The sequence below is a fragment of the Thamnophis sirtalis genome, unplaced genomic scaffold, assembly GCF_051295495.1.
Source record: "Thamnophis sirtalis isolate CommonGarterSnake01/CBP01778 unplaced genomic scaffold, rThaSir2_p1.2 scaffold_5, whole genome shotgun sequence".
Classification (NCBI taxonomy): domain Eukaryota; kingdom Metazoa; phylum Chordata; class Lepidosauria; order Squamata; family Natricidae; genus Thamnophis; species Thamnophis sirtalis.
In genome coordinates this window covers 116,120,423-116,134,722 of record NW_028261385.1, presented here as the reverse complement: position 1 = coordinate 116,134,722, position 14,300 = coordinate 116,120,423, and the positions used below count along the sequence as shown (strand labels likewise).

Here is a 14,300-nt window from a genome sequence, read left to right as displayed (position 1 = left end):
GATAGAGATATATAACTGAGTATCATCAGCAAACTGTTGATAGCTCATCCCATGGTGGCAGATAATCTCGCTCAGCAGTTTCATGTTTCATTCCACAGGGCTCAGTGTGGATACTAAAATAGCAGTAGATAGCAATAGCAGTAGACTTATATACCGCTTCATAGGCCTTTCAGGCCTCTCTAAGCGGTTTACAGAGAGTCAGCATATTGCCCCCAACAATCTGGGTCCTCATTTTACCCACCTCGGAAGGATGGAAGGCTGAGTCAACCCTGAGCCGGTGAGATTTGAACCGCTGACCTGCTGATCTAGCAGTAGCCTGCAGTGCTGCATTTAACCACTGCGCCACCGTGGCTCTTATGGTGGCTCTCTACTCCTTAAAAAGGAGTAGAGTAGTGGCTCTCTACTCCTTAAAAAGGAGTAGAGAGAGCCCCATGGTACCCCATAAAGAAGGGGCTGTGAGCTGGACCTGTCACTTCCTATTAACACTGACTGGGACTGGAGAAAGGAGGTGAACAAGCACAACACTGTGCTACCCACCTCCAATTCCTTAAATGAGTGCCAAAGGATACCATGGTTGATAGTTGCAAAAGTGTTAGCTGCCCCAGTATTAGCTGTGCTAATGCTAGCAAGGACAAGAAATCCTGCCAATTTTCCTCTCATTCCTAGACAGTTTTAGTTTCTTCAGTGGTAGCATATATAAAACTAGCGATGATGAAAGGGTTTTCCCTTTCAAAACAGGATTTCTTCTCAATTGTGTCACATGGCCCAGCAACACAGCAGCCTGTCCTTCTTCCCTACCCTGATCTCCTTGAGCTCTGAAGATCTCAAAACATAAGTGTGCAATTGTGATGGTGGAGTATGGAAGAGCCCCATGGCGCTGTGGGCAGAAAGGAGATATATCTCACAGGGTGGGGGGAAACCTTGGGGAGCTCAAAGCAGGTGGTCTTGGTTTGCATTAGGCCTCCCAAGGCCTCTCCCTCCACAAGGCATCCCATGCTCCACTTAATGCATTTATTTAACAAATGCATTAGGGACAGCAGTGATGGGGCAGTTGTTAATGTGGTGGTGCACTTAACAGCTCTTCTGACTGCAATGGACAGGCTCTGTTATGGTCATAACCTATACACACCTTTTTATTGCACAATAGAATGTACTGTATTAGTCATCCTTATTTTTCTTCATTTGTGAGGGAACAGCTATAACCTGAAATTTTCACAATTCAGATTAAATTTTTACATTGCTTAAAACAGATCCTGTAGCTAGTTTAGAAGTACAAAAGCAGCCACAGCCCTTCCCAGGTTATGCTGCTCCAGAAGGTGAATACTGCAACAGAAATAATCTCATGAGACTTGCAAGCTGCACAGTTAAATCCTTACAACATTTACATAACAGGTTAGTGCACACCTTACTTCACTATATGTGTCTTCTGCAGAATTATTTTTACTAACAATATTATAAAAATATTTATATTATGCTTAACTAGACTTTTTCAGCTCTATAGATCAATAAAATTTGTGTTTATTTATATCAAAATTACTTTATCTACTTGTACTTGTTGTTTTATATCCGTATTTATGAATACCATAGCTTCAATGGTATGATTCAAGTACTTGTTGATAAAAATACAATGTGAATAAAATTTCATATCAAACTTTAACTAGGAAAACAAGTCTTCTCTTTAAATGTTTGTAATTGCTATGAATTTAATAAAGCCATCTTTGTCCTATCCTATATTATCTATCTTACTGGTTACATTCCTTTTTTAGTTTCTAGAATTTCTTTCAGTCATGCAATTTGAAAAGTAGCAGCATGGCTTCAATGAAAACAGTGCCATTGTTTCATCTTAGGCCACATACTCACAAGCACATAGAAAGGTTTGCAATTTTTACTAGGAAATAAATTTTTCAAGTTGCAAATCTCATACATAAACACACACAAACAAACTCAATTCCCCAAATGTCTAGCAAGGTTGCCTTGAGAGAGAGTTCAAATCCAAAGCAATAGGCACAAGAGAGATCAGGAAAAGTTCAAGAGTCCAAATTTCATAGCAGGGTTGTCAGCCAGTCCAGGTCCAGAATCAGTCACAAGATTTCAAACTGTTGTCTCCAACAGAAGGGCTTGAGTTTACTGCACTTTTTAAATAGAAGCAACCCTGGGGTTCATTTAGAAGAACAAGGTTCCCTTTCTTGGAAGTAGCCTTAAAGAATACTTTTGCTCACCTCTGCTCTCCACACAGCAAGTCCTTGAATTGGGAGAACTGCAGCCTCATTTGTTCTCACCACCTTCTGTCCAGGGCACCTACTGTCTGTGTTCTGCTGCACCAGCTGACTTTCACTGTCTTTTTGATTTTGCTGCTGACAAGATGTGTCCAGCATAGCATGGTCCTTCCCAAGGAAGCCATGTTTTTCCCCAAGTCTCACAAAGAAACCACCTTGTTCGTCCTTGCCTAGTGCAGCCAACAGCTGCTTGAAAGAGGGTGAACTGGGTATGCTTTGGAAGGCAAGGCAACAGGGATCCTGAACTACAGGGGGCGGGGGGACGGGCATAGATGTGAGGAGATAGGCAAAGCCTCCCTGCTATTCTAAGTGTGAGTGGGCGACCAGGCACCCACATTTTTTATCGTGATGGGGGGGACTGCAATTGTTACAACTTCTGGGTATGTCCTTCATTTAGTACTATTGTAACTTTGAATGGTTGCTGAATGAATGGTCATAAATCAAGAGCAACCACTACTAGAGATTATGAATTTAGATCAGGTGTGTCCACCTCACAGTCTGCAAGTGTCGTGTTGTCCTGGCTAGCTAGTAATGCAATTCCACAAGATTGTATAAATCATTATGTCATTTATATATTTTAATTATATATTGTACATACAGCCCAAGACAATTCCTCTTTTAAACATTGAGATTCTTAGTTCACTATGGCTTGGTCCACTGGACTAGTTTCAGTGTCTTCAGACAAGTACCAGTAATATAGGATTAAAAGAATGGAGAACAAGGGGAATTCTTAATGACTTAACTGGATTTGTATTGCATTGGATTTGTCTTATAATATGCAACTCAAAGCATCTGACTTAGAAATCAAACAAGTCAAGATTTACACAAAGACTGTATAATTAAATGGATTTAAGATGCAGTAATATATCTATATGCAGCAATGGGAATTTCAAGAAAAAAATATTATACTTAGAGAAAATTGGTATAAGTTGTATTGCTGTTACTCTAGTTTTGATTGCTAAAATGGATAGTTCATTTGCTTAAAATTGCTGGAAATGTAATGTAGAATGTCAGATTATTTTTTCATATTTACTGGCAGTTTTACAAAGCTCAACAATTTTGAAAATGATGCACATTGGAATAAACAGATCTGAAAAGTTCAGTTCCCATTTCAACCTGTGATATTTTTACCGAGGTTTACTAAGCCATGTATTCCATCAAAATATGCTAAATTAACTAATTGCTGTAGAGATACTAAGTTTTATTGATCTATGGAACTACATTGTAGGACTATGCTTCAATGTTTAAAATAATTTCATATCTTAAGAATAATCTGGCAACACAATTTAATTCATATTGTAACCTATTCCTAGACCCCAGTTCATAGATTTGTACATGGATTTGTAACACATTCAGAATTTTGAGTTTCTCTCTGCCTAAAGTCCGTATTTCGATTTCACAGGATTTTAAAATTAGAATGGACTTTTAGTACTATGGACACATTTTATTGTATTTCATAGTTTCCATTTTGTGATCCATATGTATTTATCATGGTTCTTGATATAATATATACCTGTGATGTTTGCTGTAGTAGCTAATGTCTCAGGTTAGAAATCAGGAGATCGTGAGTTCCATAAGCACAAAGCTAGCTAAGTGACCTTGAGCTACTCACACTATCAGCCATAGAAATGAGAGCACGCAATGTCAAACCACTTCAAAAAAATTGCAAAGAAAAATCCAGGGTCTTGCAGACAATTGCCAGGAGACATCACAAACTCAAAGGCATGTACATAAATAAAATTATACTCTCTATGACAGTTGTAAGTCACATCCTTTTGTATTTTTCTACTTATATATTTTCTAAGATATGTAATATTTTTTAAGGAAAAGTATAATTGTTTTTCTGTTGAACAGGTCTACCAGTTTTATTTCACAAACTTCATCAAAAGATACTGAAGATTCATTAACTGAATACATTGCACACTTGGAGGCAATTCAGGAAAGACTAGGAATTCTTCTGCCAGGTAACTTCATATCGATAAATTCTGAATCAAAGCCTTAACTTGTTTTAAATCATAATTGATAATCTTATATTGACATAAAGTCCAATCTTAACTAGATTCAATTTACTGACTTTGGAATGAACACTCAGAAGTTTAATTCAATTTTCTATTCTCCTTTATCATCTGGAGAACATATAAAAGCTCTTCTGTCTGCATGACAGGCAAATTCCAGGCAAATTATTCAACCAAGTTTGGATGAAACTAGTATAGGTTTTCTCCATGAAACTGAAATTACAAGTATCCCTTGCTTATTACTATTCAGTCAGCAACTGTTGAAAGTTATGATAGTACTAAGTGATTGGTAGTTACAGCTGGTCATCAAAGTTGACCAGCTGTGGTTACAGGATCAAAATTTAAGCAATTGGGAGCCTGCCCACATTTATGACCACAAGGTATACTTCAACTTACCCAACCCACCTATCTCCCTCAATCTTTGCTCTTTTAGCTGTCCTCAGCTCAGTTGCCCCTGCTGTCCCCAGCTGACCTTTGCCATCAAGGCCTTAGGAAGGCTGTGTGTGATCAGCAGCTTCCTCATGAAGTGCCAGGCTGGAGACACCTCAGCAGCAGCAGGAAGGAAGACAGGGAAATCCACTGGTAGGGGCAACAGGGAAATAAGTGGCTAAAAGGGGGGGAGGTGATAGGGAATGGGTGGGAGTTCAGGTAGAAATGAGTGCAGCAAGGTAGAAGAAGTGTGAGGTCCTGACCTAATGACTGCAACCAGGATTGCCAAAAAGTATCACTACCAAGTGGTGCAGTTACATGATATTTGGCCTAATGACTGCATCACTAAGTAGTGGAAATCCCAATCCCAATTAGAGTCATTAAGTATGTACATTCCTAGGTACCTAAGTAATATCACAATATCAGTAATTCACTTTCATTTAAGAGTACAATAAAAAGCTTGTTCTTTTATGCTATTTAACAGTGCAATTATATACATTTTTGGTCAGATAGAACTACAAACATAATTTTCTAGCAGCTTAACCTTACATTTAGGAATTAGCATTAGAAACTTAAAGAACAAAATGTCTTAATGTAGTTTGCTTTCTTGAGTGATATATTTTTTAAAAATCAAAATGCTGCTTAACCCAAATGTTAACTCTAGGATCTAAATCTGTACAAACCATGGACAGTTTAAGAACTCCTGGCTTGTCAAGGCAAAGTCTGAAGCTAAAACTGTTTGGTTGCAGTAGCTAATCAGAATGCAGCATGCACAACTAGAAAATTATTGGAGTGGGAAGAATCATGTCTCACTGTTATTTGCAAATTAGACCACAGTATGTCCTTTTTATACATTATTTAAATTCCAATATTTCAATATATATTTTTATAGCATAAGATTCACTTTTAATTATAAGTTAGATTCTCCATACTGTTTTAATTCAAATCCCATTTAAAATATATTACTTTGAAACTGCAATATTATCTATTTCCAAAAGTTTGTGAAATAACAAATTTAATTTAAATTTGTATGAATTTAGGACAAGCTGCAGAAGAAAAGTGTTAAACATAGTGAGAACCCGCCTTGAATCTGAACCAGAGTGCTTTGGTCACTGCTTTGTTCACCAGTGAATGGCTTACTAGTGTTATGCCCTGCGGATCTTTCAACATTGATGTGGATTTGAATAAAGGGGTCTCTGTGTGATAAATTTTGCATCAGCTTTTATAAAAAAAAACTTTCTGTGTTTGAATTTGCTTTCTATACTGATATTTCATATAAAACAATATTCTGTTTTTTATCAAAGTTACTGGGAAGCTTGCAACTACAGCTTTCCTTTTTTATTAATGCTAAGTATCAATGTATGTTTTTATTAAAAAAAAGTTCAATTGAATTGCAGATTCTTATTCAAAATATGTTTCTAATACTTACTTATAATGATTTTACTTCTTTATGATTGTAGTTGCTAATTTATCCACATTTCCAAGAACAGTAAGATTAATTAATATTCTAGAATAGTGGTCCTACTTGTGCTACTAATGCCAGCTTCTCTCATTGAAAATGAATGTGTGACTGGAAATCACAAGATACTTTCCCAGTCTTGTATATGGCATTAATCCGGATTATATTAATGATTTTTTTCAATATCATGCTATGAATTATGGTTCAGTGAGATGATCTTAGCCCTCCAATGAATTTATCAGCCTTTTCTCTAAGCCAGCCACCTGCAGGGCGAGGTGTTTGAACTTTCAGTTCTGATTTTGATTACTTTGTTTTGTCATCTGAATTTAAAGAACCTAATTAAGTTTTCACCACTAACTTTGTTGCCAGTTCTTTAAAAAGCTTAGGTAATCTCATGACATTTGTTGACTTCAAGAATTGGAACAATTTACTTTTATCTCAGCTTCAGAGTATTTGAAACTATGTTAAAAACAGAGGAGGTTTTTGAAATGCTGCAGTTTTGTGGAAGTAATGGATAGTATGTGTTTGGATGTGCAGTGAGTTTTGTTCCTTAACATTTGGGAGATCAGTAAGTTTTAAAATGCTTGCAGATCACCTACAAACTATTTTGGAGATAATGGAAATTGCAATAATCACCCTATGATTTGTTTCAAACTGACCAATCTAAAATGTGGATACTGGTTTGTTTAAACAAATCATAGTCTTAAACTATTCTAGTATATTCCTAGTAGATTTATTGTCATTGAATGGTATATAACGAGGAAATAGATTTTTAGAGCTCACGGATATATAAAAATTAAGCACACTTCAGCATAATATTTTGTCAGTTTTCCCATTTTCTCTGGACACTGATCTCCTAAACAGAATGTACAAATTCTTCCATTCTGGAATCTTAACAGATTTTCCAGTCATAGAACAGTATGACATACGTAAGTGGTGCAGTAGAGCATGAAGTATGGCTGTGATTGCCTCTGTATCATATGGGATGAAAATATGCCATTTTTCTATTGATTTTAATAGAAAGGCCTGTTCCTAATTTCCAATTCTATAAGCATAATTTTAACAATCTTAGCCAGAATTAATATAAAGCCTAGAGAAATAATTTCCTCTTTGATTTCTCAGAAACACCTTGTTGGGGGGGGGGGGTGTTACCTGGTGAGAAAGGGTTTGAAATCCATTATATAGCAATACTTAAATAACTAAAGTAGAAACAATAGAAACAACTTTGTAATACTCTTCACTTAGATCTAACTTTTAAAAATAGCTACATTTCTATAAATTCAATTGTACTCCCAATACATGTAGATCAAACCCATAATTATATGCATATAGCAGAAACAGAGATTTTGAGGTACATCAAACTTGTAGGATTCAAATAAAATTTGCTAGTGTGTCATGGCCCAGGATTCAGACTATGCATCTGATTACGACGAACCTATTCGAACTGAACCTGTGGAATGATAGTATCCAGGAATCAATCACATGAAGCTGTTCAAAAACATGCACACTTGAATAGCTGGAAAAGTCAGAGGAGGAGGAGGATGTAAAGTCTGCACCCAGTCAGTAAGGAGGAAAGCAGAGCAGACACTTCTATGAAACTTTGCCAAGCAAGGAAATAATTCTTAATTAGTGGCAGCTGGCTGCAGCCTGATTTAAGAGGCAGATCTGATCCAAGTTCCTTTGCTGGAAACAAATGTTTGATCTCTAACTCAAGTGACACTTGTGTGGATTATTGAATTGAATTGAATTTATTATATTTCTATGCTGCCCTTTTCCCCGAAGGGGACTCAGGGCGGCTCACAACCCAAGTCAAGGGGGGAAGGGTACAAATAAGGAATAAAAGGACAGACAAAAACAATACCATAGTTTAAAAGCACACAACAACCATACCATTCGAGGGGGGGGACAAGACTCATTAGCCCCAGGCCTGTCGGAAGAGCCAGGTTTTAAGGGCTTTGCGGAAGGCCTGGAGGGTGGTGAGGGTTCGAATCTCCACGGGGAGCTCGTTCCAAAGGGCCGGAGCAGCCACAGAGAAGGCCCTCCTCCGGGTGGTTGCCAGACGGCATTGGCCAACGGATGGAATACGGAGGAGGCCTAATCTGTGGGATCTAATCGGTCTATTGGAGGTGATCAGCAGCAGGCAGTCTCTCAAGTACCCAGGTCCAATCCAGTACCCAGATTCTGCCTGTGAAATTCTGACCTCTGGAATGTCTGATGACCCTGACCTATATCCTTTCATACATATACATATTATGGGTTAAACTAACAAAACCTGTATTTATTGTGCCAATGGAAGAAAACTAGTTTACCTGGAAATTCCATACAAACTTCAATCATATACTGAGAAAAGGATTATCCTAGATCAGTGATGGGTAACCTTTTCTAAATGTGTGCCAAACTGTGCGTGCGCATTCTATTTCATGTGCACGCGTGCCTTCCCACCTGCGTATATGCGTATGAGCCCCCAATGCATGCACACACGAGCCCCCCCCCCAAGTGGGGGAGAGTTTTTGTCCTCAGGCTCCGGAGGCTTTCCTGAAGCCTGGGGAAGCCGTTTTCACCCTCACCAGGCTTCAGGAAAACCTCTGGAGCTTGGGGAGGATGAAAAACAGGCCCAATGGGTCAACCGGAAGTTCATTCCTGAACTTAGTTTGCCCGTTAGGCCTGTTTTTCACTCTCCCCAGGCTCCGGAGGCTTTTCTGAAGCTGGGGAAGAGCAAAAACAGCTTCTTCCAGCCCTCAGAAGGCTGAAAATCAGCTGCTCAGTGTGCGCCACAGCTGAGGGCTGCCGTGCCGGCAAATATGGCTCCGCATGCCACCTGTGGCACACATGTCATCACTGTCCTAGATCACTGATCTAAAATTAATTATAGGTTATATTTTGGATGTTTACAATAAGCTATTGTAGCATATGAGATACAAGATTATCTTGGAAAAGCTGAAAGAATATGCCAATTATGTCAACTGTCCGACTAGCAAACCCAAAACAAGTAAACACTTTCGGGAACTTTGAATTCCCAAAAGTAAAACTTTATTGGATACACCATTTTGCTACTGAAGAATCAAAACCAGCTCTAGTTTATCTGTGCAAATGCTTGCCTAGTTAAACAATAGCTTCCCTTTCTCCCCACCCTATCACATTGTCCAATTATGAGATGTCCTTTTGTTATGGTGTAGCAGAAAATGAGACAAGACCAGCTCTTTGTCAGAGGTTTATTTGCGCAAAGGTTCAGGAGCGATTGGTCAAGCAAAATCTGAACCCCGAAGGGCAGTTGTTTACAGTCTTTTATACTCTTAGCCAACTTATCGATCATCCCCAAATACCTGGCCTTCCTGTGTCATGTAGACCCCTTTCCTGTGTTATGTAGGCCTCGTACACAATCTCCCAAAACAGAGGCATGACATTCATTCCTCATTTACCTCCCCACAGGGGGTATTGATACCAATATCCTGTTTCATTTGTTTTAGTTATGTGAAGCAAACAGATTAGCAAACTAATCTTAAGGGTAATCATTCCTTTTTCCCATTCCACATGGTAAAGAAACTTTTAATACCCAAATAATCTGTCTAGTTGTCAAATTCTCTCTTAATGGGAACAGTCCAGCTCTTCTCAAACACCTTCAATGGTGACCGTGATGGTTTCCAGACTCTCTTGATCTGTGCACAAATTCTCAGCACTCCATCCTTCCTCCCCCCAGTTCATTGGCAGGTTGAATAGCGATAAGGTTTGAAAGAAGCAAAGCAGTTCAATCTTGACAAATCACTTGTTTTGCATTTCCTTCAAGCTTGGTGTAATAATGGGCAAGCATCCTCTGGCATCGCCTTTGGTTAGGTTGCTTAGCTGCTATATGTTCAAAGTCTTTAGTTGCTGTATGCTAAAGAAAGGCTCGTCAATTTTTAGAAATACACAAGGTAGCTGTGACCTGAAGCAATTATGCTGCAGGTTTTGCATTAATGTGAACTGTTAATTTTAGTTGATATATTAAAATAAATAAAGAACAAACTTAGCATTACTTGGGGGCTGAAGTTGAAAATGTATATTCAAAAATACAGTCAAAAGGCTGAGGTGGAGAATATATTCAAGAATAAAGTCAAAGTCAAGAATACACACAAGGTCTTTTGTTTATTTTAATGTCATGAGTTGATGGGGTTTGGAGAATACAAATACAATACATTCTAGTAAACTCATGTTTTAAGGGGAAGCATGCTAACATACAGTATTGCAAAAATACCAAAGTAGAAATCAATGTTTTTACTATTCCATTACTTGCTTCACACGTCTGTTTAGATACCTTGCCAATACATATAAGGGTAACTATCTAAAATATGCACCCATATCCACTTTCGGTGTATTATAGGAGAGAGCACAATATATTACAAGAAAAATGTGTTGTTATATTTCCACATTCTTACAAGATGATTTGAGTATCAGTATTTACTAAAAGAAGCAGGTGGTAGGCATAAATGTTCATTTGCAGCTGCTTAAATTATTAATTTCTTTTTAACCTGATGCTTCTGCAGACACACACATTTCAACTAGTTTGCCTTAGCACAATGACAGCCAATCCTTTCAGCTCTATACATTTTCCACCAGCGGTTATCCTTCAAAAGACATTTGAAACATGCACTTTATGAGTGTCTCAGGCTGCAACAAAGGTAAGACTGCTTTTGCTATTTTTGGATATGACAAATAGTGAAAGTTGCTGAAAAGGCAAACTAATGCAAAACAACAGAAAAGCATACTTTCATTTGTGCTGTTCCAGGTGAGGAGTTGGAAGACATTTTTGTCAATATAATCTTTGTGTTCTACAATGATTGAAAATCATTAATTTTTTTTCAACTTAACATGGGTAATTTTACTTTGGAAAAAATTGAACTATTTAGATTTCTCCATTCATACACAAGTGCTATGACAGTTTACTCTCACATTTCATACATTAAAAACACAAATAATTTACTACACTTCTGGGAGATGATACACAATTAATATATTGTGGATCTTTGTCATAGCAGTCTCAGTTAAAAACAAATTTAGGGCTATTTCAAAATAACTTATGCTTATGTAAAATGAGAATAAGGTCTTCAGGAACCTCTTCTACAGTTCAATACTGGTTTCCATGTTTTTCATCTCAAAATGATAACCCATGTTTACAATAATTATCAGTATTTTATGGATGCTACATTACAAAGCAAACATTTAGAAGCTGTAGGTTGCCCACTCCTATTTTGCAATATGAGGCGTCTTTATCAATTGAAGATAAAGAATATAAATATCTTGGGTTTGAAGTGATGTCCTTTCAAGCAAAACTCATGATCTTTTAATGAAATCTTTTCAATGTTTTAAAGAAAATATTTCAGTGCATGTGAGGAAAAGAAAACCCACATTCTTCATCAGGTGAAATTATCTTAAGGTCTACCTTGTTTAAGATGAAGCTGTTCCTTACATCATCATATACTATTTTAACACACACATCTCCCAATTAAGTAGACTGGCATCTTCTTATTAGCAACTTCTCTAGGGGATTAAATAAACTTTTTGTGGTTTGCCAATTGGTAAATGGTATACTGTATGTCTAAGTATTTTAAACTTCTTAAACTATATTAAACTTTTGTACTACCTTGTGAGTCTATTGATTGAAACAGTATAGAAATGTTTTAAGTCAGAAATGTCCTACAAAATAAGAATTTTGAAATAAAAATCTTAATTTAAATTGTCATAATCCCTATGATGAAGCATTAAAGTGAATATCTATTAAACATTAACTGAGTAAAGTTCACTTAACTGAGTTAAGTGAAGTTAATTTTTACTACTTAACTGTCTCTTAAATGATCAGTTTTTAATTAAAGGAAATATATGGTCAAACCTCTCTTCCTTAATTCATATTTCATTTCTTTCTGCTTATAAGTGAGTAACCTATTCTCTTATTATCAAAAATACATGAAAAATATTTACACTAATACCCATTGTGCTTTTTAAAAGATGTATCCCAAACCTATCAAGTTATCAATGTTTGCATTAAAATGTAGGTATGCAGATGAAACAAAATGTGCTTTATCCTAAATGCAGAATGAAGAGACCTATTTTGAATGTTCTATCAGATGTTATCTTGATTGTTAGTGCCATTGGGAGCAATGGGAACAACAAACAACTGCTCCCTTGGACAATCAATCATTTTAGTTGTGTGTTCATTACTTTAATCTGCCAGGTCATGGGCTGAAGAGCCTTAACATGCAGACATAACAATAATAATATAATAACAACGTAACTAAACTAACTCAAAATATGTGGAAACTGCTGAGGACTTGACAGCCTGGCAATTTATTAAGTATACAGGAGACATGTCAATGAGATGACAGCTTTGTCTCATGATATAGTCTTCAATTTACAACAGATCATTTAGTGACTGTTCAAAGTTACAACAGCACTGTAAAAAAGTGACTTATGACCATTTTTCACACTTATGACTGTTGTAGCATCTTCTTGATAACATGATCAAAATGTGGTGGTTTGGTAACTGGTTCATATTCATTGCAGTGTCTTGGGGTTCCCTTTTGTGACCTTTTGATAAGCAAAGTCAATGGGGAAGTTGGATTAACCATGTTTCTCATTTAACAACTGCAGTGATTCACTTAACAAATGTGGCAAGAAGTCATAAAATGGGGCAAAACTCACTTAAAAAATTTCTCACTTAACATAAATGTTGAGCTCAATTCTGGTCATAAGTCAAAGACTACCTGTAGTTAAAATTTAATTATACATTGTGCAACTTTTTCTAATATATATATTATTTGTATTACTCAACAGGAATCAACAAAAGTACAGAATAAGGCAGAAAATGTATTTCCATTACTTAGTCTGGCTTTGGTTTGCTCTTTCACACAGTGATTCTAAAATCTATCAAGCCTGCAATAAAATCTGTTTTTGCAAAGAGGGGTCAAAGTTTGTGAACTGTTCAGGAGTTCATGCTCTGGTGTCTAATCTAACATTTCCCCCTGATGCAGAACACTTGGACCTTTCTCAAAACAACTTGTATTCTATTCCTTGGAAATCTCTAAGTTCCCTGTGGAAGTTGCAGGTTCTCCTTTTGAGCAACAACTCCATCCACAAAGTTAGAGACAGAACTTTCATTTCATTGGGCAGGCTCCACAAGCTTGATATTGGTAGAAATGATATCTCATTTCTTGGCAACAGTTTTTCAGTGGGTCTTATTTCTCTCAGTGAACTTATTTTGGCCTACAATAAACTGCAGGAGCTACAGTACAAGAGTTTTCAATACTTTGAAAACCTTCAGAAGCTGAATTTGCAAAATAACAACATTTCCTCCATAGAAATGGGGACTTTCCGCAGTCTTACTCGCTTGAGGCAACTTTACCTTCAAAACAATTGCCTTCATGCCCTACATAATAGATTATTTTCCATGTTACAACACTTAGAGATCCTGAACTTGGAGGGTAATATGATAAAAACTATTGCTCCTGGAGCCTTTATTCCATTAAGCCACCTTACAGTACTTAACTTGATCCACAATAAAATTGAGCACATTAAATTCAAAACGTTATTATCTCTGCAAACCCCTGGAACTCACATCTTACTCTCAGACAATCCCTGGTTCTGTGACTGTGATCTTCAGAGAGTTTTTGCAAAACTGCACAGTGTTAGGAGACTGATCTTGGATGATTATTATAACATGACATGCATGGAGCCTCATCTCTTGAGAAATCTGCCTCTGTCAGCTGTAGATACGGAGCTTTGTACTGCTGAGACAGTGACAGTTCTTGTTATAACTTTTACAGTCTTTGTAACTGTGGTGGCTGCCATTGTAATGGCTGAAAGGAACAGAAAGAAAAGGGCTGAGAAACGCTGGAATGAGGATAGTGATGTTTCTTATAATGCTCAAAACTGATTAAATATTTGGTAGTAGGAAACTCTGTGCTTGAATATGCTACTTAATTTATATATTAGAATCATTTTCAGACATGCAATTCTGAAGGTGTGAAGAGGACACAAGTATCTCTCCCTCTTATCCTGTTCATGGGGGGGGGGGGGTAATGTACTGAGTCAATCGATCAGCTGAGGCTGAAAAAATGCTTTCAACATAATTTGGACTTTAAATGTCTTAGG

General features: G+C 37.1%; 2 protein-coding genes across 3 annotated transcripts in view; both read left to right on the top strand.

Annotated features, from left to right (window-relative positions):
* The window catches only part of LOC148045605 (pericentrin-like), an 86,438-nt gene extending 80,333 nt beyond the window's left edge, over positions 1–6,105 (top strand). For both annotated transcript variants that reach the window (XM_087716700.1, XM_087716698.1), the window contains exons 37-39: positions 1,251–1,392; positions 4,131–4,240; positions 5,761–6,105. In XM_087716700.1, coding sequence (XP_087572826.1) covers positions 1,251–1,392; positions 4,131–4,240; positions 5,761–5,786 — 278 coding nt within the window. In that variant the 3' untranslated portion in view covers positions 5,787–6,105. The remainder of the gene's footprint in view (positions 1–1,250; positions 1,393–4,130; positions 4,241–5,760) is intronic.
* A 6,909-nt stretch (positions 6,106–13,014) lies between these two features.
* On the top strand, positions 13,015–14,082 carry LOC148045604 (uncharacterized). Its single transcript, XM_087715153.1, has one exon. The coding sequence runs from the start codon at positions 13,015–13,017 to the stop codon at positions 14,080–14,082; it is 1,068 nt and encodes a 355-aa protein (XP_087571279.1).
* Positions 14,083–14,300: the final 218 nt, after the last annotated feature.